This window comes from Carassius carassius, chromosome 24 (genome assembly GCF_963082965.1).
Source record: "Carassius carassius chromosome 24, fCarCar2.1, whole genome shotgun sequence".
NCBI lineage: Eukaryota > Metazoa > Chordata > Actinopteri > Cypriniformes > Cyprinidae > Carassius > Carassius carassius.
In genome coordinates, this window is record NC_081778.1 from 15,948,004 (window position 1) to 15,968,992 (window position 20,989).

The following is a 20,989-nucleotide window of genomic DNA, read 5'->3' on the forward strand; positions in this document are numbered from 1 at the left end:
AAAAACACATACAGACCCCCTGATGTTGCCAATGATGAATTACATCTATAATCTCTCATCATAAATAACATTTTGCATCCACATAAATACAACACAAGCATCAACACACAAAATACAAAAGCAGACAGTAATCATGTCATGATACAAGACTAATATCAGTAGCAGTGTACTGAAGGGTGATAAATATCTTAAGCATGATCTTCTGCTCTAAGACACTGTGAAGATTCAGTGAGTGACCAGCAGAAAATTGATTTTGCCTGGAAACTTGTGTAATGTGCATTACCGGAATGCACTTAAGTGTGACATAATTTGCTAGAGACGAAAGTAAGGGCATGTGAAAGTAAGCTCATGCCTAACAGCCAATGTGATTAGCTGATGGGGCCATGAGACTTATGCTACAATAGGTTTGTAGGTTTTGTATTGTATAAAAGACGATTAAAACTCAGTTGTGTCTTCATGTGAATCGTTGTGAGAAACTGAAGAATCTGGAACTTGAAGACCAGACTACAGAACCTCACAATACAAACTTGAAAACAAGTTGTTATTGTGAATGTGTACATGCATTTGTGTGTATCTGCACTTTTCTATATTGCTTAGATGTTCTATAATATATGTTCTCTCTCTATCCAAACAGATAAAACTTTAAAGGTGAACTCAGTAATTTTTAAAAGATAGCTCGTTAAGCTTTACTGCTTAGTAACATTTTTGAAATATGTTTTAATATCAGCCCAAACAGCTGTTTTATTTTACATGGTGTGGGTAACCTCATGGGTGCCACCATGTTAAAATCACATGATTAGCCAAATACTGCTTTATCTCTGAGACCCTTCCTATTAATAAACACATTAATTCATCAAATAAATTGATAATGGCTAACTGCAAACTTCTACAGTGATATGGTAACCTAAAATTATTGCTTTAGCATTATTCTGCCTCCACACCACTAGGTGTCAGTGACCAGTCCAAGATCAGTGTCCAATCGACCAGTGCAACAAACAAAAAAATTGTTTGCTCATAAGCCATTTTAATCAGATTTATTTACTATGGATCCATTTTGGTCACAAAATCAGTTTTGTCAGTGATACATCATCATTTTATATTTTAATGCTCCTAGGGTTATGACCTCTAGGGTTTGTAATATTTACATTATGAGATGCGACACAAAGAATGTTTGGCTTTCAAGTGACATTTCCGTGCACTTATATTAAAACATCTGTTAAAGGCTGAGAAGAAACAAAATAGTTTTCAGAGGTTTCTGGGATAGGCATTTTCAAATATCTGATTGAGTTTTGTAAACCTTTGACTGTGCTTCAAACCTTGTGCCTTGCCAAAAATCTACTTTTTTATTTTATGTCAACATACCTTGCAATGTTGTTTAATTGCTGTTTTTATTACTACTTTTTTATTCAGGCATAAATGTGAGGTAGTGATCATCTTCGGTTACAAAATCTAACCACAAACCTCCAGTCTGTCAGTTCTGCCCACACTTCAAAATGGTGATACAAATATCGAGTTAGCTATCACCCCACTACTCACTGTGATGTTACGTCAGCTCCCACAGATAGTGTTTTAGGAGCATATAACATTAACAGGCAGTGGTGTTTAGGTTCTACCGGAGGCACCAGGAATATATGTAAACTGATATGTGAGACTGTATTGTCTTTCAACTATGATTATAAATACAAAATTATTTGTGTAACACTGTAGCAACACAAACAATTTAGATCTTCTTACAAACCATGTCCACTTGCTCCTAAAGCAACAAGAATCAGCAAATTTAACTATGCAAGAGATTCAGGCTAATCTTCTGCTTGACCCACTTTTGCACACTGTATTTCAGTAAAAAACTTTACTGAAATAGTCTTATTCACTAACCACCTGCAATCACTACCATTCTTTTCAACCCAAACATGCTTCCTTTTTCTGTAATGTGTTTGACTATATTTTTGATTGTGGGAGTAATTCATGAAATGATGATGAAACAATTGCAAAAGTGGTGTGCTATTGAGAAAACATTTAAAAAAAAAACCAATTCAGATATTTGTATCGCAGTGGTGGAGAGATTCTGTAAAAGTACAGCATATTGCAATAGTCTGCTGCATGCTCGAACACCAATCATTCACTTATTTATTTTTAATCGCGTTATTCTCATCTCCTGATTTGCATAATTCCTTTTTTGAAAATGCCGCTATTAGTAGGATCAAGTAATTACAATCCCAAAGCACCAGAAAATTCACTAATGATGGAAACAGCCTCACTATTTATATATCAGTCTGAAAACAGCTCACTCAAAGAAGCAAACCTGTTAACATATACTGTTGCCATCAACGTATATATATATTTAGTTTTTTTTTTTTTTTTTTTTTTACAGATTACAGATTTTTGCTAATGTAAAGAACTTTCACCAACAATTTTTTTTAAGTTACTGCATGAACAGAAAATGTTCACTGTCACATCTCTGGACAAGAACATCCGTGAGATTAGCATCACAGGTTGGATTGATAGAAGAAGATTAGCAAAAATACCGTCCAGTCCCAGAGTCACGGATTAGTCTATGAAGGATTATGGTTTTTTTGTTTATTTTTTTGGTCAAATGTTTATTCTTCCTTTTGCTTTGCTCTCCTGTAGTTTTCTTGTTCATCTCCTTTGTCAAAATGACATGTTGACTTGCATGCATCAAAGTGACACGTGATTTTTCCACTTTTCCAGTCCTCTGACAGCAGAAGGTTAATCACTTTCTCAGTATCAGTCCTGCTATTCGGATTCCCCGACTGGTCGCAATGTAGCAGAAATGATCTCTCATAGAATGAAAATGATTAATGTCCAATGTTCCTGTGTGCCTTTCCCCAAATTCAACCACAGTAACTTGGATTACGGAAGCGATAATATAATTTATTTTGTCAACATCTTCATGCAGTGATGTATTATTTTGTGAAGGAAGATTTGTCTCTGTACACTTTCTTGGAATAGCCCAGACAGCCATCCTCATTCTGTATTAAATAAGCCAGTGGTGTAAGGTCTGAAATGCTTCTTTTCTGTATTTGAACTCTGTTACAGGGTGATTAAATATTAGTAAACTCAGTGGATTTACAGTGGATCTTTCTTTTGATGCATGTTAATTGTATTAAAAGTGAGATTTAAAAGACAAAGTCACTTAGCTCTTCGTTGTTGTTAAGTCTAGTGTCTCGATTGTCTGTGGTGGTTAATACACTATGAGGAGGCAGGAAAGACGCTACGTTTTAATCTTAGTTGGTGACAGCTCCATCAGTGCTTGAGGGTGGTGCACTGTCATTGGGGGAAGCCGAGTCTAGACCTCCACTGGAGATGAGCTCAGGTGTTTTGCCTGAGCTTTTCCCAGTATCAGGGGTTTTGGGAGGGGTTGTGCCCTTCACATCCAGCCCAGGAGATATGGGTGCACGTGGCTCTGACTCAATGTCAGCCTTAGATTCTGGAGTACCATTTGTAGTTGGTTTTGAGTCGAGGATCTCTGAGACTGGTGGTTTAGATTGTAGAGTGGGTGAAGCTGGTTTAGCCTCAGAAACCAGAGGGCTCACAGCGGGTTTCTGTTCAAGAGTACCAAGTGTAGCTGGTGTGGGTTCAGGAGAAGGTGAAACTGCTGGTTTTGCATCAGGAGTTGGTGGTACTGCTTTTGGAGTTTCAGGGGTTGGACTTGGAATTGGTTTAACATCAGTTGTTGTTGCCTCAGGTTCTGGAGTTGGTTTTGGATCAGGTGTCACAGGTTGCTTGGGATCTGGTGATGGGCTTAAGGTCGGTTTTGTTTCAGGTGGTGGTAAGATGGTCAATTTGGGTTCAGGTGTAGCAGCAGGTTTGGGTTCAGGTGTTGGTGTGACCACTGGCTTGGGTTCAGGTTCAGGTGTTACTGGTGGTTTGGGTTCTGGAGATGGTGGTGGAGGAGCTGTCGACTTGGCCACAGGTGCTGGTTTCAGATCAGCAGTTGGTGCTGGTTTTGGAGGTGAGGGAGCTTTCTTTGACTCTGGAATTTGGTCGGGAATGGCTTTGACATCAGGGGCAGCAAAGGAACTCAATACATCAGAATCTACTATGGCTGCTGTTGGGGCATCAGTGTCACTGTCAAGCGGGAGTCCAGAGGTATTAAAGCCCACTCCAGAGTCACTGGTCTCCATGTTCCTCTCTTGAAGGCTTGGCTCTTTAGTTGAAACCTCCAAACCCTGAGGAACATACTCAGAACTTAGCATTCCTAAAGCATTTTCAGAACATTCAACATAATTTATAATTTTATATTAAGCAAATACTTGGGGTTTAGATATACAGCTATTGATTCAAATGCCTTTCAGCTTCTCGATGCTCACCTTAATGCTGATCTCTGTGCTCTGTGATTTCTCAGTGATGTCTTCCTTCTGTGACAGGGCCGGGGCTTCATCATTTTGATGGGCACAGACATCTTTTACAACCTGCAAAAAATATAAGCAAAGGGCTTATAATATACTTCATTACACAAGCAAAACTTTTCTCTTTCTCCTTTAATGTTGGAGAAGACAAGAAATAAGAATGTGGAACATAAGGCAAATGTTTATCTGATGTCTGTGTTGGCTGGTCAGGATTCTTAGACAATTAGAGCGATGTTTTTTATAGTGCCACAGAGCTTCAGTTGATGACCAAAGTAGAAGTAAGATGACCAAAGTCCAAATAATGTTTAGGGTCACTGTGCATTCAATTGTTTTTATTTCTGTCATATTTTGGTGCTTAAATATGTGGTAAATACCTGTCTGAAGGCACCTCCCTCCACTTTGCCTGCATTTTGGACTTTCTCCTCAATGGCTCTGGCCTTTGCTGCACGTTTGCGTATCTTCACCAAGCATGACACCAAGCACACCAACAGCAGCAACACCAGTAATGCTACCAGAGCAATGATAGCAATGTAGAGTTTAGGAAGCCTGTATGCTGAAAGAGAAAGAAAGATACAACATGAAGTCCAAAACATGACAATTAAATGAACTGTAATTTCCCTTTGTCATATTGTTTGTCCTCACGTTCCATCTTCAGGTGGACATTAGACACCAGGAATCCCTGAAGGTCAGTCACACTGAAAACTCCGGCATCGCTGGCCCTCACGTCCGTAAGAAGACAAAAAGAGTCCTCCAAAGAGAGACGACCCTCAAGATCCAGGTTAGGAGGCAGGTTGAACTGTCCATTCTCCATAATCAAATACTTATATTTATCAGACTGAGGCATATACAGTAGGCGTGCTAGGGAGCTATTCATGTGCAGGTTTATTTTCAGAGTGCCACCATATGAAAGGGTCACAAATATCTGATGTGCTGGTAGAAAGAAAGAAAGAAGGACAAAAAGAAGAAAAGCTGTTACTGAAGCTGAGATGTTCAACGTTCTTCTATGATGATGTCACAAGAGTGAAGAAAGAAAAAAAACAATCGTCAGGGAGGTGAAAGCATTAATATTTTAGAGAATAAATGCTGCAGGCAGAAAATGGCAGACTATTCCATCTATCTCTTGACTATCCTTTCTCTTTGTGTTTTATAACGTACCTCGAGTTCCCCACTCACTGTTCAATTTAAAAATAAAGTTTCTTTATTTGCATCAGTGGTTCCATGAGGAACATTTATGAAAACTTTCCATTGCACAAAAAGGTGTAGAAAATAATTCTTTAGATTAATAAAATGTTCTTTACACTAACAAACACACTGGTCACTGAAAGAGTTTTTGGTGAACCCAAAATGGTTTTTTGTATGACATTACTGCAAAACCCCCTTTTTAGAGGCTTTAATTTTAAGAGTGTATATTACATACAAACAACCTCCAGTCGTAAATTTCACACCTCAGTTTTTTATTTTTAGCTCTCACAATACTTAATTGTGTACTGGTCAATTGCAGCATTCTGCCACCAAAGATTTTTGTATGATGAACGCTAAACTGTTCATTTGACCATTGTCCCTGACAAACATTTCTGATCCTACAGTCATGGCCAAAAGTTTTGGCAGTGACATATATTTTGTGTTTCACAAAGTTTGCTGCTTAAGCTGTTGTGGTGTTTATTCACATTGTTTCCAGATTATTGTGTAGAGTGATCAGATGCATTTTAAATAATTGCTAAAAGCTTAATTGGCCAAAAAAATGACATTTTCCAAAAAAAATAAAATCAATAAATAAATAAATAAAAAATCACTGTTTTTTTGATCCTGACACAAAACACCACCTAACATAAATTGACTAATCATTTCAGCAGCACATGTGAAAGTGTGAATGAGTACTAGTCAGGTTAATCACTATCATACTAATTAGATTGTAAGAGCAGACTGATTGTTATAAAAGGAGGGAAGAAGCTCTTCCAATCATTATGTTCTTGTTAGCAGTGGTTACCTCCAAAGAAACAAGCGCAGCCATCATCGCTTTACATCAAAATGGCCTCACATGCAAGCAAATTGCAACAAAGAAGATTGCACCTGAAAGAACCATTTACCGGGTCATCAAGAACTTCAAGGAGAGAGGTTTGACTGTGGAGAAGAAGTCTTCAGGATGTCCCAGAGTGTCCTGAAGGCTCCAGGACCATCTCCTCCTGAGTAGTCAGCTACAGAATCGTGTCTCCAGCAGTGCAGAGCGTGCTCTGGAATGAAAGCAGGTAGGTGTGAGAGCATCTGTACGCACAGTGAGGCCAAGACATTTGGACAATGCCCTAGTGTCAAAAAGGGCAGCAAAGAAGCCACTTCTCTCCAAGAAAAACGTCAAGGACAGACTGAAATTCTGAAAGTACAAGGATTGGATAGTAGAAGACTGGTGCAAAGTTATTAGCTCTGAAGCTCCCTTCCGACTGTTTGGGACATCTGGAACATCGATTGTTCGGGGAAGAAAAGGTGAACGCTACCATGAGTCCTGTGTTGTGCCAACAGTGAAGCATTCTGAGACCATCCATGTGTGGGGTGGTTTTTCAACCGAGGGAGTGGGCACTCTCATAATTCTGCCCAAAAACACTGCCAGGAATAAAAAATGGTATCAAAACATCCTGCAAGAGCGACTTCTTCCAACCATCCATGAGCAATTTGGTGATGATCCGTGCATTTTCCAGCATGATGGAGCATCATGTCACAAAGCAAGAGTGATTAAGAAGTGGCTCAAAGATTATTACATTACAATTTTGAATCCATGGTCCGGCAACTCTCTCAAAAGGCGAGAGGACAAGCAGAAGCCGACAAATTGTGCTGAACTCTGAGCTAATAAGGCAAGAATTGATCGCCATCAGTCAGGATTTGGCCCAGAAGCTAATATGTAATATCCATCATTGTTTTTCAGTGTATCATGGAAACATGGAAAAATAATCTACAAATACTGAAGCAGAAAACCTTACAAAACACAAATTTATGTCGCTGCCAAAACTTTTGTCCATAATCGTAGTGTCATATATCTCACATCACTCTGCAGCCTCTTTCTCCTCACAAAATCATTACTTCCATTTATTTATAGCCATGTAATGTGCAGGAAATTTACAGCTATTTGGTTATTAGTGCAAAACAAATACCATCTTTTCTTCTACACATTGTGCTTCTATTTGCCGCCTTTAGGTATATTTTTAGATTATTTTATTATCCCTCACACATTTTTTTCTCCTTCACACAATTACAAATGATTGCTGTACTTGCTTCAGTCAGAAGGTCAAGATTAGGACATTAATATGTTATTTAAAAAAAAACAGTGTTTCTTCTTCCACCCTCACCTTTCACATTTAGGCAGATCTTCTTTTGGACTTTCCCAATGGAATCACTAAAGGTGTAACTGCCTTCATCAGCCCCTGTAACAGCACGCAAAGTGAACATTTGAGAAGTGATCTCAATGCGGTCCTGGTAATTCTCCTTGGGCGTTCCATCAGCATTTAGCAGTTCCTTAGCCGGCAATGATGTCTGATTGGCCTCCACAGCGCTGTGGCGATAGCCTACACGCACTGAGTCTAAGATATTATGCAGTGATACTTGAAAATCTAAGCCATAGTTAATGATGTCCTCACTAGAGCAATCTGGAGAAGTGAGAGAAACAAAGAAGAGAAACACATGAGATAAATGATCCTGCATCCAAAAAAACGTGTATTCTATAAACTATTAGACAAAGAATTATACATCATGTATAATGGGAAATATAAATTTAGCAATAACTACAAACCAACATTTTGTCAAAAACTAGCCTTTTTATTTGCTATACTATTTTTTATTTCATCAGTTTTATCTGTTAAATTAGAATTTTTATTAGAAAAAAATACATGTTGCATGACTCCAAACCCCATAGAAAGTAAACAGAAAATAAAACTATAAAGCTCTAAATACATTATTATCTCAGTTTGACCTTCCTAAGTACTTCCTTTCTTTGTCAAATTGTTGAAAGAAAAAAGGCCACATTAAATAATACCATTAATAAAAGGTGCCAGCAAGCACAGATGATAATGGGAGAAATAGATAGCTGGGTAAAGAAGAGAAAGAAGGATCTTTATGTAGAGAAGAACGGAAGGCAACCAGTGTGGCTTGACAGAGCTACAATTACTGCAGCAGGTCATTAAACCTCCCTTACTGTTCACAACATGACTTCCTATAATAATGAAAGTCACTCAGAGCTATTCTAGTGTGTATGTGTGCATATCCAATTTAGTGTACAAAATGTGCAAACAATGTTTTGCTAAATGATGCAGTACCTCTAACATAGAGTGTGATGCGTGTAACATTCTCTGGATTTCGGGTAGATGTGATGGTATAGACTCCTTCATCATTTTCTCCAACATTCTCCAAGATCAGGTGCCTCGAAGCAGAGTTGAGTTTGGCACGAAGATCCACCACTTTCCCAGAACTCATCAGAATCTTCTCACGACCTTGGACAACCGAAGACCTGAACGTCACATCAGCTCCATCTGCCGGCACGAGGATGTGGAAGTCTTCCCCAAAAAACAGAGTCTGAGGCTTTTCCTGGGCTACAAGAAACACAAAGATGAATAGGCTATAGGGGCTATATTTTACTTGTTTACATTGTTGCAGCTGTTTATTTTTTATTAATAAACAAACAAATATTAAAAGGGACTTGTGTTTATATTTTACCTTTGAGAGTTGCAGAGCATGCTAAAAAGTCAAAAAGAAAAGCACCAATGTTTATATTAACAAACACATTCATTAGCACCATAATGTGACATCGACTAGTCAAATCATACAGAGAGTGACAATGTACTCAACTTTTATGCAAAAATTTTATATTCATTATTATTTCATTTATATTATTATTTTTTTTTTTTGGTTTGGACAATTAGTTATCATACAAAGGAATTTATGAATCAATTAGGGAAAATTGACCACTGTTCATAACACACCGTTTCATACTGTCTGACATGTTTAATTTATGAGAATTAATAGGGAAAGACATTTTAAAAGTTTATTAGAATATTTCAAAGATTTAAAGAACATTTTTAGAGAACAAATGTCATTTGGCATGAGTTAAAATGCACATATTCTGAACTTTTCAAAGCAAATTAAGTAATTTACTATTTATATTTATATATATGGAAATATTACTACAAGTTTCAGCTCTGATTTTTGGATTGATATTCCAATATACAAGTTCTAAAAACTACCCACTTTGTTTCAGAGAATGCAGTATGGCTAGTATACACCCATTAGAGATAGAACTTTTAATAACCCTGGTCATATTGAGTCAAATATTCATTATACAACTAGCAGTCCCTGTAAGCGGGTACATTCAGTACTCCCTTGCCATTTGTGAGAACATTGATGCATAGTGCATCAGGGCTGTAATTAAAGATCTACAATAGTTATTAGCATGTCACTGACCTTAACATTTCAGCACAAAAAACAACACTTGTGTAGTGTTAATAATAATACAGACAGATCAACCACTGAACGGATTAGCAAGGATTCTTTCTTACCTGAGTAAAACAGCACAGTTAAGATGAGCAGTCTTAGATTCTGCATACCGGCTCTAAACACATTTACACATAGAGAGAAGATTTCAATGATAAGCACTAACATTGTAAATGTGTAAGTTTCATTGGTATGTTGCTGAAGTTTTCTCACATTAGCTAGGAATAAAAAATTATGGAAACAATTGATAAAAAATGACAGGTTTATTTTGGAGTAAATCATAAAATATATTCTCTACAGACATGTCAAAGATTTTATTGATTTCCATTACTTTTACTGACATGGAGATGAGAAATTCCCTGATATTTCAAGATTTTCTGTGAGAGTAGAAGCCCTTAAAAAAAAATGTATGCACAAATATAATAAATGCTAAACGTATACTTATCATACATAAATCATAATTATTTTACATTTCATTATAGATAGGATAATATAGGTATGATATATGGTAATCTGTAATGTGGATATATCAGGATAAACACATTAATTCACAGTCTGAAAGAAGCCGGCACTTGCAATGAGAATCCTAAAAAAACCTTTGCCAGGCCAGACATATTAGACAGCAAGGAAAGCATCCAGAACAGCAGACGTGCATTTAGGTCATTCAGTGATTTCATAACAGATTTCTTCCCAGACACTTAGCTATTGCATATGAGCATTTTATTGCCAAAAAAACCCCCGCAAATGAGCATATACAGTATAGTGCCTATATCTCTCTAGACAATAAGACACATTTGCTGATGTGTAAATGCGTCAGCGCTATATTAGTTTCATATGGCCAAAGTGCCATCTGGTCCATGCTTTCACTCCTCTTTCCCTCAGAATGACACCTCCTACAGCAATCTCACAGTTCCTCTCCTATAAGACACAGCATACATAAAACATGGGCAACATAGAGGCAGAAACGCAGGCCGGGCGACAAGGTGCTCACATACTGTAGTCTACAACATGCTCTTCTCCTGAGTGCAATACAAATGATGAATAGGAGCTCCACACAACCTGCTGCAAATATATGAACTGCAATATTACAAATTGGTAAATGATGCCATACGCAGACTGTGTAAACCAGGGAAAATAAAACAAGATGAATAGGAGCTCAGGGAAATCAACCACGATCTTTGGAAAGGTTCTGTAGCAAATTCATATGTGGTTATTGATGTTAGAAGTGGGTCTTCTCCAAAGAGAAATTACTTCTAGATCATGCAGACTTATTTGACTATATCTCCTGGATCATAATCTATTTAAAAGCCTTGAAGGCGATAGGCTACTAGTTAAAAGGGTCTGATGTATGAAAGGCGATGTGATCATGGCTATGCCCCACAACCTAGTGAGCTGACTACCTCGGCACCTTATCTAGGCTTCATTATGGTTGAGAACATAGCGTAGATAAGCATCTGGATGGGATTTGAGACACAGTCCGTATGTGTTATGAGCGGCGGGGGCGGCGGCATCTCCCCTCAATTTCTGACGCAAAGCTTCTGTTATGATCTGTTCTCCTCCCAATCATAAAACTATTTGCCAGTCAAACAAATTTTCTCTTGGTCACAAGCTGAGAAAGATCGCCTACACATGTATGGGTTATTATGGTGCACGGACGACAAATTCATACAGGCCAGTTGAGCCGCAGCACCGACAAAATTAGCTATAAATTCTCTGAGAATAGAAAAAAATCTAAATGATTAATGTTATTATTAAATTTATATTTATATCTTATCGCTATAAACACTGATTATATTTGCTCTTCACCCCTTAATTTTCTTGTCATTTAATCTCAAATGCGAATTTTAAAGGTAACATTTCTTATGTTCAGGATGCTGAACCGGCGCATTATGTGATGCTATGCAGAAAAGAGCGCAAATCTATTCTTCATCCAGTCTAAATGCTCGTCTACACCTCTAAATACGCATATTACACCTTATTTTAATCGCGTTACAACCGCAAACAACAACTTTATCCAATCGGAAAAGTACCAGACGAAGCAGAAACTGCAGAATTTAACCCTTCAATTCCTGCAAGCCAAAGCCAGCTGGCCGTTTATAAGATCTCTGCCGCAAAATTGATATTCAACCTTACCGTGTTCTCCGCTCACCTCCAAAATCCTCCTCAGCTGATTATCTATAATAGACTGAAATGTCCGTAATTCGTTCCTTTTACCTCGAAAATAACTTAAGGACTAAGATGCACCTTAGGAATCCGTTCGGTATCTTGCAGCGTCTCGAGTGCGGTCGGTAAAGCCCGGCGCCTCAAGCCCTTATGGGCGTGTCAGTGGATCTGAACTCACTCAGCCAACCTTTGCAGAACAGACGTGAAGGTCTTTAAGGTGTTCTTCAGATCGATTCATCACCGAGACCAACGTCCTGAATACAAATGTGCACTAGACTTTTTTGTCGTTTTTATATGCATTTGGTTTTTATTTATGCCGTTTTATGAATATCAAAGGGCAAAAACGCAAAATATTTCTTAATTTTAGGCTCTGAAAGAGTTTATTGAAGTAATGCGTTAAAAAATGAGAGGAGCTCATTCTCCTTTCACTAACACTCATCATTCATTGACATCCACCTCACACTCTCCAGCCCTCAGTGGATCAGTGGATGTGTGGTTACAAGTATAGCAGCATCTCATCTAACTCATTACTGTATTCATAAAACTGAAATAAGCATCACATATTGATCTTACGCAATCTGATCTTAAATGTATTAGATTCTATCATAGACTGGCGGAAATGTATTACACAAACGACCTTTCCTATGTCATTGTCATTACTTCCTACGGCCCCTGGCAGCAGTCTTGGGGGCTGCAGGCTGATTGGATGTGTTGAGAGAAGAAGTGAGAGAATAGGCCTGCAGGTCAACTCTCTGCTGCAGAATGCCAGTCAATAGGAACTCTGTGGTGACCACGGGCAATGACATACTCACTGCCTTATCACAAAGCACCCTGTCCTGCTCACATGACACCACCACAGTGTGCTCCTTAATAGACAGAGGGAGAAATCACAATAAAATATGAGAATATGTAATATGTGCATTAAAATAGGAGAATATATGCATTGGTTCTGGGTACCTTGTGAGCAGGCGGCATTTTGGGGAGGAAACGTGCTCCACAGCAGGTGATAATTTCTTTCATTTGAGATGGTTCTGGCATTACAGAAGGGGTTACGTGAATCTCATAACCCTACAAAAGCAACATTAGGGGAGAATATACATCATGTGGATAGTACATTTGAGGCTTGGGCTTGATGCAATAATGCACTTGTGAGGGACTAATACCTTTAAAAGAGGTTGAGTTTGAGCAGTTTGCATTGACTTCAGTAGGCAGAAACTAAACTTTTTCTCCTGCTCGACATCTTTCAATATATATTCATCAGTAGAAAGGAAATAGCCAGCTTTTCCACACTGAGAGAGAAATGTTGCAATGAAAGGATGTTTTCATGCTTCAGTTGAGTTGAAAATAAATCTCTATTTTGCACTAGTTCCACAGATAGAAACCCTTAAACAGTTTCTCCAACATATACATATATAAACAAATTAGCAATATCACTAGAAATCATTCCCGAAGCTACAATATTTATATTGTGTAAATATATACATTTTTTTAAAAAATGTAGTTTAATAAAGAACACACTTGACATTCATTATTTGACAAACAAGTATTTTATAGGAGTAAAGGGTTGGAATTTAGGTTTGGCTTGGCTTGAACCAGGAACATTCCTATGCACTCCCTCACCTTTTTTAGCCAATCAGGAGTCACGATTGGCACCCCTCTGGCAACAGCGCACAAAAACTTAACAGTGCGCCTTGCTTTATCAGTCACCAGTTGAGTCATGTCGTTCACTCCACTAGCCAGACTTCCACCTAACCGGGAGACAACTCTTTCTCCATCCTGATCTGTCACCCCAGTGAATAACACCTAAAACAGAAGATGACAGATTGGTGTCATCCACACAGTGATATAACCTGTGAGTAAATGTCTGTATTTGAGGGTGTGTGTGACCTTGTGTGCCCGAATAGCCACAGAGCGCCTTGAAGTCTTGGGTGTGGGTGAAGGAGCCTCTTCTGGGGATACGCTATTGTTTGCTGCTCTCTTACGACCTCTGCTGTTGGTTTGGGGCACAGCAGTGCTGTCTTCCACCACCTGAACATCTTGTTCATGCTCATTGTCCATTTCAACATTTACATTCTGCGCACCAGAATGCCTTCCTCCTCTTCCCCTGCATTTTCCAGAAGTTTTAGGTTGGGGAACAACTTCTGGTTCCGGTAGTTTCGTACTCTTCCTGCCTCTGCCTCTTCCTCTCGTCCCTTGATTCGAAGGTCCAATACTATGAGCAGATCTTTCAGAACTTCTAGAACTGGAGCGGGAACGGGTTGTTATATTGGAGTTCTGCTCGGTGTCTTCAACTGCACTAGCTGGTCCTCTCCTGCCAGACTGTCTAGCACTGATGGGTTGCTCATCAGTTGTCGGCTTCCCTCGGCCTTGCCCCCTGCCCCGCCCTCGTCCCCTCTGACTGGACGCCTCCCATTGTGAGGATGGAGACTGATCAGAGTTCATAGAAGAGCTTGAGCAGCGGCGTGTTTGTCTGGCCAGAGGAACTAGAGGAGCTTCTGGTTCTGCCTTGTCCTCATCCAGTCGCTCATTCTTCTGCTCTTTCTGATGGTATCTCTCCTTTGTCTTTTTTTGTTCTCTTGTTCTCATCTGAAGTCCCTCATTTTCTTGTCTTTCTCTTTCTGCCTCTAATCTTTCCCTCTCTATTTGTTCCTTCTCCTTTTGAATTCTTTCCTCTTCTTCTTTTCGTCTTTGCTCTTCTAGTTCTCTCCTCTCCCTCTCCAACCTCTCCTTCTCTTCTTTTTCTAAAAATTCCTTTTCCCTCTGAATTCTCTCAATTTCTTTTTTCACTTTTTCTTCTTCCCTTTTCAGTGTTTCTTTTTCCTCTAATTCCTTCTGCTCTTGTTCTAGTTTTTGTCTCATTTCCGTTTCAGCCCTCTCCCTTTGTTCACATTCTTCTCGTTTCTTTCTCTCATACTCCAGTCTTTCATTTTCTTCCCTCTCTGTCTTTTCTCGTTCTTGGAGCTCTTTATCCATCTTCTCTTTCACTTCTTGGGCATCCCTCTCCACCAATCTTTCCTCTTCTTCCTTTTCATTACACTTCAGTTTTATGCCTGTCCGTCTGGTTCCTCTCCTTGTGTTTTTGTCCACTTCACTTTCTTCCTCATCCTCAGACAATGCTTTCCCCCTCTTTCTTTTTCCTTCCTGCCCTTTTCTAGTTTTACCTTGGGCTTTACTAGATACAGTTGTCTCACTCTCCACCTCTGTCTTGTCTTTCCTCTGTCTTCTGCTACTTCTGCCAATAAGTGTTTCTTGGGTGTGATCGTTCTGCACATCTGTCTTGTCTTTCCTCTGTCTTCTGCCACTAGGTTCTTCTTGAGCATTCTCCTCAACCATGGGCTGTGTTCCAACAACACTGAGATCAGAGTTAGGTTCAGCAGACTGTGTAGGTTCATCTTCGTCTTTTTGTCTTCCTCTGCGGGGTCTTTTGGATCTGATGCCACTCAGATCTTCATCCCTTTCAGTTCTGTCCTCATAAACAGGCTGAGTTTCTGTGTTAATGGAAAGGGAGCTAACAGCAGCTTCAGCAGGTTGTGGAACGCTGTCCTTTTTTATTGGCCTTCCTCTGCGGGACCTCCTGTATTTCACTCCGCTGTTCAGAGCTTCATCCTTTTCAATTACTTCTTTAGGAAGTGGTTGGGTTTCTGTGATATTCTGATGAATAGCACCTTCAACAGTTTGTGTTACCTTTTCGTCTTTCTTTGGTCTTCCCCTGCGTGAACTTATGCTTGTCATCTTCCTGCTGAGGTCTTTTCCCTGTCCATCATCTTCCTTATGCATAGGCTGTGTTTCAGATATACTGATATGGGAGCTCGAGGGTATTGGGAGTTCTGTGGATCTGTCTTCATCTATCTGCCTGGTGCCAAGCGCATTATTCAGATCCTCACAAGCTGCCTCTTCTTCATACATAGGTTGTGTTTCAGCAACAGTGACACATGTTTTGAAGTCAGTTTTAGAAAGTTCTGGTGATTTCAATTCATCTGCTTGTTGTCTTTTACTTGGTGAACTGAGCTCACTTTTCAGATCCTCGATTAGTTGTTCCTCATACATTGGTTGCGTTTCTGTTATAGTGTGATCGGGAACAGCCTCAGCAAGTTGTGAGACTTCCTTCCCTTTTTTTGGTCTACACCTGCGTGATCTTCTGCTAGACGTCTTGCTGCTGAGCTCTTGCTCTTGTCCCTCATCATCTTCGCCAACAGACTGTGTTTCAGGGATGGCACAACTGGAGGCAGAGGCTTTTTCAATATGAGGTATGGACTTACCTTCGCTTTGCCTTCTGTTGACCTCATTGTTCTGATCATCCTCTGGTGCTTCATCTACCTCAAACATTGGCTGTGTTTCAGCGATTTCTATACGAGTACTGGTCACCATATTGTCCTGATCTGGTGCTTCTCCATCATCACACATTTGTTGCGTTTCAGCAATAGTGAGACGGGAGCTGAAGTTGGTTTCAGCAAGATATGCAGAATCATATTTCTCAGCATGCTGTCTTGTACTTGGTTTCTGAAAGCCATCCCCATTCAGATCTGCATTTGTTGCCACTACTTCCTCACACATGGGCTGAGTTTCAGCAATTATAAGAGAGGAGCTGGTGTTTTTACCTTTGTGTGCCGTTCTCTTACCTTGCTTCATGATCTCCTCACTCTCCTGCGTTTCATCGATGGTGTCGGTCATGAGCTGGGTGGGCTCATTCTGATAAACCTCTTGGTCTTCTGCCTCCCAGATAAGTTGTGTTTGGGCTGTGAAGATAGAAAATTGCTGTGTCTGCTCCTCTCTTTTTGGGGTGCTGGCTATGATCAAAGTGTCAGATGTGGAAAGGTGAGAGTCATTTTGTGTGTCTTTATCTTCCTCCTCCTCCCCATCATCAGGCTTTGCTACATGTATGAGTTGAGTTTCAGCAGTTGAGAGGTTGGCGTATGGTTGGGTATGGTTGAGAGGCTCCTGCTCTTCCTCCATGTCTGTCTCTGTTCCATATGCTTGTGTAGCCTCAAGATCAAGCTGTTTTGGCTTGAGCCTAGCACTGGCTCCAGCAGTTCCTAAATGTGACATACACCACAATACCTACAATTTTAAAGTTTTATGGGTTCAATATACATGAAACTCAGCGGACAGCATTTGTGGCATAATATTGATTACCAGAAAAAAATATTTTGACTTATTTGACTCATGAAGCTATAGTGAAACAGCTCCTATGTAAGTCAACAAGGCAACTATATGGAGGATGTAAAAGCAGATATTCAAAATCTATAATTGCAAGATAATTTTTATGAATTCTTTAAGTCTTAGGAACAAATATGTAAAATTGGACATATGAAGTACTACTGGACAAAAAAGCACTTTTTTCATAATAAAATCAACATATGTTGTTTACACTGTAACCTTGGTTTTTTTTTGTTTTTGTTTTATAAAGTTAAAAATACTTTTTGTGGTAATTAGTATTATGCCCCTCTAACATCCTCTGGCAACCAAGTCTGAAAACCCCTGTCATGAATGAATTTTATAATTAAAAAATTATGAGATTCAGAAGGAAGGGAGTGGGATGGTTACCATATGCTTGTGTGGGAAGCAAGTCCCAGTCTTCGTCTAAATGGCCAAAAGCTTGGGTCGGTTCCTCAAGATTAGTCTTTGCATGAGAATAATGGTCTTGTTTTTTATGGGTTCTCTTTTCTGATTGCTCTACAGAAAATTTCTGACTCCATGCAGGCTTCACAGCTTTGTCTGGTAAAGGTTTAAAAGGATCCTCATCATCTGTTTCACTGTTAGACAGAAGGTCTCTAGCCTTCACCTTTTCTTTGTCCTCATTCTCTTCATCTACATCTGTGTCACTGTCCATGTGCAGCTCTGTCGCTGGAGTTGATGTAGGTCTGACATCACTTCCCTCTCCAACAGGATGTAAAACCTCTGTTGCAATGGAAACCTTCATGGGATTATCGTCTTCAACATCAGTGTCACTGTCCAAGTGGAAGTCTGTATATTGTGGTGCTAATGGAGGACTTTCTGTAACTGAATCCTTTTTGGAGACGTTTTCAGTTACATAAGCCTTATTCTCCTCAACATCAGTATCACTGTCCACATGAAGATCTGACTTCACATTTGGAGCTTCTTCAGTGTTAACCTGTGCTTCAGTCTTGCTTTTCTCTTCCTCATCTTCCTCAACATCAGTATCACTGTCCATATGAAATTCAGCTGAAGATACTGGTTCCACCTTAGGAGCTAAGTCAGGGTGAGCCTCTGCTTCAGGCTTGCTTTTCTCTATGTCGTTTTCTTCTAAATCAATGTCACGGTCCAGATTTAGGACTAGAGGGCTAGGCTTAAATGAATTTGAACCGGGCTCATCAGGGTTTTGCAGTCTGAACCGGTCTATGGAGGCTGAAGATGGAGTGATAGAACTTTCATCCTCACTGATAAGAAAAAAAAAAATGGTGAAGCTCATTTATTGGGAGACAATATATTGAGATCCATAAATGTACTGCACAGTTTATAGCATTAAGGTGGAATCATACATGGGCAAAAAGGTGTACTGTTAATAGTTTTAACAATATATGAAACACAGTTTACATAGAAGTCACCTTTAAACCACGCAGCTTTCTGTTGGTCTACATGGTGAATTCCTTTAACTGACTTAACACAATGCAAAATCTGTGTGGGGCAATCTTTCACCCCAACACAAAATTTCCAATTGCATGGATTTCTACTGAAATGACTGGATTTTGCCATGCAACAGCAAGCATGCCTTGAACTTTCATACTAAAATTTAGCCATTGATGCTTTATCACATTGAGCATTTCCTTTTAATAATGGCTATACATTTTAAATAGGCCTAGGGGACTAGGAGTGATCCGCAGAAAAATATTACAAGACTGATTGTCAGTTAATTTGACTATCAGTATCACATTTTATGTGCATTTCTGTATTATTGACCTTTATAATATAGACAAAAACAACTGACAAACAAACATCTTTTTTTGTGTTTCACAGAAAAAATAAAGTCATACAAGTTTGAGGGTGAGTAAACAATGACAGAATTTCACATTTGGTCCTCTATCCCTTGACATATATTCAAACAAAATCTAATTTTAATGGAGTTATATCAGTTGTACTATGGAGTAAAACTTCAACATTATATAACACATAAAATTGTGACTAGCTCATGGAAAATTAGAAGGGAACATTAAAAAAAACATTCATGAAGCATTTAACTTACCTCTCTGGAATGACTTTTTTTGCAGGGGTCAGAAATGATGAATTAGTGGAACTACACAGATGAGAGGACGACGCCGAGTCTGAAACTATAGTAATAAAGAAAAAAGAAACCAAGCATGAAAATATTGTTATTAAAACCTTTTCAGCAATATTCTTTGTCAATTTACCTACCAAAATCTTTCCTCTCATCCGTGGCATTCTCTCCATCTGATTCCGATTCAGGCACCAGGGTGATCTCAGGATGTTTGTGAGCTGGCTGTGGTGAACTCGTCTTGGGTTGTTCATCCTCAGGGCTCCATAAAGGCACAGGAGGCAGAACGCTCCTCTCTTTCACATTTAACCTTTTCCGCACGCCTTTACTCAGCTCTGACTCCGAGTCACTGCTTGATAACACTGGACTTGAATTTTTCTCCTTTTTGGACACTCCTCCATTTTCTGGAGTTATGCGTGTATCTTTCTTTGAGATGTTCAAGCCAATGTACTGACATGGCACATCAGCGAACACCACACTTTCTCCTTCAGTCAAAGCATATCGTACCTGAGGCGTTAGTTTGAATCTGCCTTTCCTGGTTCCATTCAAACTGCCCATGTCCCATAAAAGTGCTTCTACATCATCACCGTTACCAAAACGGTCTTTCCTAGAGCAGAACACTGAGATGGAGATGACAGCATGCCGACTGGATACAGATTGGGCCGGAAGCAGAACAGAGCAGAGAGCAGGATTACGACCGATGACATTCTCTCCGATGTAGAGAGGGAATTCTGAAGAGAGAAAAAGAGAAAGAAATGTCATGATTTCAATAACACACAGGTAATATTAGATTTAAATATTAGTTCATATATAAGCAACACTCACCTGCCTCTTGTATGTGGTTGTTTTTGAACACCTTTAATGTTGCTAGCTGTTCTCTTTCTGGTCCTTCCTTCTCCTCCTCTTCCTGTTCAGAGAAGGGATCATCAATCTGCTGAGTGGCATCCATCCTCCTCTCTAGCTGAAGAAACAAAAGTGTTGTTACAACACAAATAATACAAGGTTATCGTGAATATAAGATAAATATGGGTGTTTTTAGCTCTATACACATAAGAAACATATTATACAATAGTATCATCAACATTCTCTGATGAATGGCGATGCATGTGTGATAAAGTTTACATTAACACATTTTGTATGTTTTAAGGGCATTTCTAAGACTTTCTAATCATCTCGTAATCGAATCATTGCCACACTGACAGTTTAATCAGAAATAATGCTTCACTCCAAAATGCAAAGGAAAACATACAAGACATGAGAGATTTTTTTTTACGTTTGTACTGATATATCGTACGCGATCTACTTCATTTTATTAAGGAAATAAAAGATGTGCGCTTACCTTATCGTGCAGAAAACTTGGAAACCATTTCCTAAACACTAAAAACCCGCCCTTAAAACGAACACTACTGGTTCGCTGGTCAAGCTGTCAATCAGAAACTGAATCCGCACCATACAGTCTATGATCCACACTGATAATGCGTCACTGCGGATTGATTGGTCATCTGAGAAACAGCAGGCGTAGGCATAAACATGATGGGCGTAGGGCTTTGACAGTAAAAGAAATGGACACAGCGACCCCATTCTTTGACCCAAGTTTTCCGTTCTTTCTACAGAGGAGGCGTGTTTCAAAGTGTTTTTTAAACCTTTAGGAATTGACCAGCCACGCCCGAAAACCGCCACAGGCTAATCGTGGCTAAGCAACCGTAACTAGGCGCGGGAAGTCTGGCAAACTTTCGAGCGAGGGAAACATGCCGAA

At 39.3% G+C, this 20,989-nt stretch overlaps 2 protein-coding genes across 6 annotated transcripts; both read right to left on the reverse strand.

Moving 5' to 3' along the window:
- Positions 1-1,018: 1,018 nt before the first annotated feature.
- On the reverse strand, positions 1,019-12,110 carry LOC132102955 (uncharacterized). 2 transcript variants are annotated; one of them, XM_059507704.1, is made up of 9 exons: positions 11,989-12,110; positions 9,905-9,957; positions 9,066-9,086; positions 8,669-8,941; positions 7,706-8,002; positions 5,013-5,300; positions 4,745-4,923; positions 4,332-4,433; positions 1,019-4,190 (listed from the first exon to the last, which is right to left on the reverse strand). In XM_059507704.1, exons 2-9 carry the CDS (start codon positions 9,948-9,950, stop codon positions 3,246-3,248), a joined length of 2,151 nt encoding a protein of 716 aa, XP_059363687.1. In that variant the 5' UTR covers positions 9,951-9,957; positions 11,989-12,110; the 3' UTR covers positions 1,019-3,245. The 2 variants fall into 2 exon arrangements, with proteins under 2 accessions (XP_059363687.1, XP_059363688.1); XM_059507705.1 differs by having other exon boundaries at positions 11,973-12,102.
- On the reverse strand, positions 12,079-20,682 carry LOC132102954 (mediator of DNA damage checkpoint protein 1-like). Of its 4 annotated transcripts, XM_059507703.1 has the most exons (11): positions 20,573-20,682; positions 20,059-20,194; positions 19,374-19,964; positions 19,204-19,288; positions 17,547-18,400; positions 15,273-17,035; positions 13,890-15,206; positions 13,623-13,805; positions 13,166-13,291; positions 12,960-13,070; positions 12,079-12,868 (listed from the first exon to the last, which is right to left on the reverse strand). In XM_059507703.1, exons 2-11 carry the CDS (start codon positions 20,180-20,182, stop codon positions 12,659-12,661), a joined length of 5,364 nt encoding a protein of 1,787 aa, XP_059363686.1. In that variant the 5' UTR covers positions 20,183-20,194; positions 20,573-20,682; the 3' UTR covers positions 12,079-12,658. The 4 variants fall into 4 exon arrangements, with proteins under 4 accessions (XP_059363686.1, XP_059363685.1, XP_059363682.1 ...); XM_059507702.1 differs by having other exon boundaries at positions 13,890-17,035; positions 19,204-19,282; XM_059507699.1 differs by having other exon boundaries at positions 13,890-17,035.
- Between the last annotated feature and the right edge of the window lie 307 nt (positions 20,683-20,989).

Coding starts and splice junctions, on each gene's coding strand:
- LOC132102955 (XM_059507704.1), bottom strand. CDS start 9,950: ATGCAGAATCTAAGACTGCTCATCTTAACTGTGCTGTTTTACTCAG. Junction 9,087..9,904: donor AACTGTGCTGTTTTACTCAG/GTAAGAAAGAAT, acceptor TTGACTTTTTAG/CATGCTCTGCAACTCTCAAA. Junction 8,942..9,065: donor ATGCTCTGCAACTCTCAAAG/GTAAAATATAAA, acceptor TGTTTCTTGTAG/CCCAGGAAAAGCCTCAGACT.
- LOC132102954 (XM_059507699.1), bottom strand. CDS start 20,182: ATGGATGCCACTCAGCAGATTGATGATCCCTTCTCTGAACAGGAAGAG. Junction 19,965..20,058: donor CAACCACATACAAGAGGCAG/GTGAGTGTTGCT, acceptor TTCTCTCTTCAG/AATTCCCTCTCTACATCGGA. Junction 13,806..13,889: donor TGGCTATTCGGGCACACAAG/GTCACACACACC, acceptor CTTCTGTTTTAG/GTGTTATTCACTGGGGTGAC.